Source organism: Mus pahari, chromosome 10, assembly GCF_900095145.1.
Source record: "Mus pahari chromosome 10, PAHARI_EIJ_v1.1, whole genome shotgun sequence".
NCBI lineage: Eukaryota > Metazoa > Chordata > Mammalia > Rodentia > Muridae > Mus > Mus pahari.
Window position 1 is genome coordinate 41,067,699 of NC_034599.1, and position 2,490 is coordinate 41,070,188.

At 47.1% G+C, this 2,490-nt stretch overlaps 1 protein-coding gene across 1 annotated transcript in view; it reads left to right on the forward strand.

Moving 5' to 3' along the window:
- Positions 1-2,490, forward strand: part of Pcsk7 (proprotein convertase subtilisin/kexin type 7) — a 23,873-nt gene that overhangs the window by 19,168 nt on the left and 2,215 nt on the right. Inside the window, exons 14-16 of the mRNA XM_021207785.2 lie at positions 630-786; positions 1,631-1,792; positions 2,334-2,346. Of these exons, the coding sequence (XP_021063444.1) occupies positions 630-786; positions 1,631-1,792; positions 2,334-2,346 (332 nt within the window). The remainder of the gene's footprint in view (positions 1-629; positions 787-1,630; positions 1,793-2,333; positions 2,347-2,490) is intronic.

Here is a 2,490-nt window from a genome sequence, read left to right on the forward strand (position 1 = left end):
TCTGAGATCAGCTTTTTTTTTGTTTTGTTTTGTTTTTGTTTTTCAAGACAGGGTTTCTCTGTATAGCCCTGGCTGTCCTGGAACTCACTTTGTAGACCAAGCTGGCCTCGAACTCAGAAATCCACCTGCCTCTGCCTCCCAAGTGCTGGGATTAAAGGCGTGCGCTTTTTTGCTTTATAAATTACTATTGTATTGTCTCTCATACATGAAAATTGCCTATTTACCTCTATCTTTTTGGTGCCCCCCCTTCTAGAATGTTCTCTGCTAGTCTGTGCTGTACCCAGCACATCTCAGTGCTGTGTGCCTCAACTCATCTGATATGCCCCATATCAAGTAGGCGCTATGCACACTTCTCTTTGTATTCTCTTCATCTTGTACAGTACCTGAGATGTGGGAGTTGCACAGTGGATGGGTTTGAGCTGATGAATAATGGAGTTCTTATATCATCTTGGCCATATTGTCTCCCTAGCTAGGCCCTGATCTACAACACTGCATTCCATTTGCTAGAGTACATTGTACTACTGACGTTGTATATGGCTTTGGAACATGTGTGCCTTTGTATATATTGGGATGAAATGAGGGCATGTTTATGGGCTAGATTCCAAGCTGCCTAGCCTGACTTCCTATAGTCAGCAGGACGGACCTGGAGATGTCGGGGCTGAAGACCTTGGAACATGTGGCAGTGACAGTCTCCATCACTCACCCACGACGTGGCAGCTTAGAACTGAAACTGTTTTGTCCCAGTGGCATGATGTCTTTGATCGGCGCGCCCCGCAGCATGGACTCGTATGTACACCTGCTCATAGCCTCCCACCCTCTCTTCATAATAAGGGCCTTCTCAAGCAGCTACCGAAGCCGTCCCACTGGTTGTCTTTAGCAGCTGGAAGCCATTGACCATGCTTTATTCAAATGTCTATAGCATATTTGGCATTATCCTCTGTATGCATTTTTCCTAATCCTGTGGAAGACTAAATGTAGTGCTGTGGTGGCTATAGTCCCCATACTGGGGAGGCTGATAAGACAAGAGGATTGTGAGTTTGACACCAGCCTGGGCTATCTAGTAAGACTCAGTTTCAAAAGCCAACAGCCTAAGTTATAAGCTCAGTTGTAGACACTTGTTCAGCATGCTGGGCTCAATGCAGAAAAACAGAGCAGCACATACTGTAACCCCAGTACTTGAGTTGCTTAGGTGGAAGAGGAAAAAAGTTGAAGACCAGTCAGGGCTTTATGGCTTGAACTGTCTAAAAGAGACAGGTTCTGCTCTCTGATTCTGCAGAACCCTTGGGGTCTGTGGGACATAAACTGTGGCAGACTCGTGGTCTGGATCCCCTTGGGTGGCTGGGTGGGCCAGGCTCTATTGTTATGCGTGGCCAACAGTCCACAGCTTATGTCTACCCACTTACTGCCTAACTTAGGGCAATAACTAAGGAAAGAAACTTAGATCCGTAGGATTTCCAGCCCTGTGTTTTCTCCAGTGGCCTTTACACAAGGACAAAACTTCCTCATGCCCTGAGATGCCAGGAACAGGATGGCACCGTCCCAAATGCTTTTGGTGCCTTTCCTGTTTCTGGGATAAGTTTCAGCTCTCTGTGCTAGGCCATCCATGTGCTCTTTCTTTGCTCTTCCCCAGGGATCCTAATGGCTTCAATGACTGGACCTTTTCCACTGTACGGTGCTGGGGGGAAAGAGCAAGAGGCGTCTACAGACTGGTTATCAGGGATGTAGGTGAGCCCTCCTGTCTTACACTGCCTTGTCCCCTTGGGTCTCACTACCCACAGGAAGTGTTCCATGGGTAATAGGTAGGGTTGCTGTTGGTAAAGATGGTACATGCCAATAAGTATGTCCTCTCCTAAAAGTAGGCATTGTCCATAAAACTGCTCATTTATACTGCCTCTATAATCCTTGGAGAAGTGACTGATCCATTTTTCCTCAGGATAGCAACAAAAATTCCTTGTTGAAACCACATTTCAAGCCCTTTCACATATAACCATCCTTCGGCCAGTCCTGATAGGCAGGTAAGGGCAGGACAAATTTTCACCATTTTGCTTTTTAGAAAAACCGAGCTCCTTAGCTTGAAGTGAGTTGTTTAGGATCCTGGTAGCAGTGAGGGTCACAATAGCAAGAATATTCAATAACTGTAGTATCAACATGGGGAGTCTGGACATGGAGCCCAGCCTCCAGTCAGTAAAGTATTCACTTGAATGGCAGCTTTGGAGCTTTTGTTTTGATAGAAGGACATGTTTTCCTTAGAAGGAAAAGTCCAGGTAAACCCCCAGAGAAGGGGAGGCAAAGGCAAAACACTGCTTTCCCCTGCCCTTCCTGTGTGTCCCTAGGATGCCCTGTGAGGTACTTCTGCAGAACCCTTGGGGTCTGTGGGACATAAACTGTGGCAGACCACGTGGTCTGAATCCCCTTGGGTGGCTGGGTGGGCCAGGCTCTATTGTTATGCGTGGCCAACAGTCCACAGCTTATGTCTACCCACTTACTGCC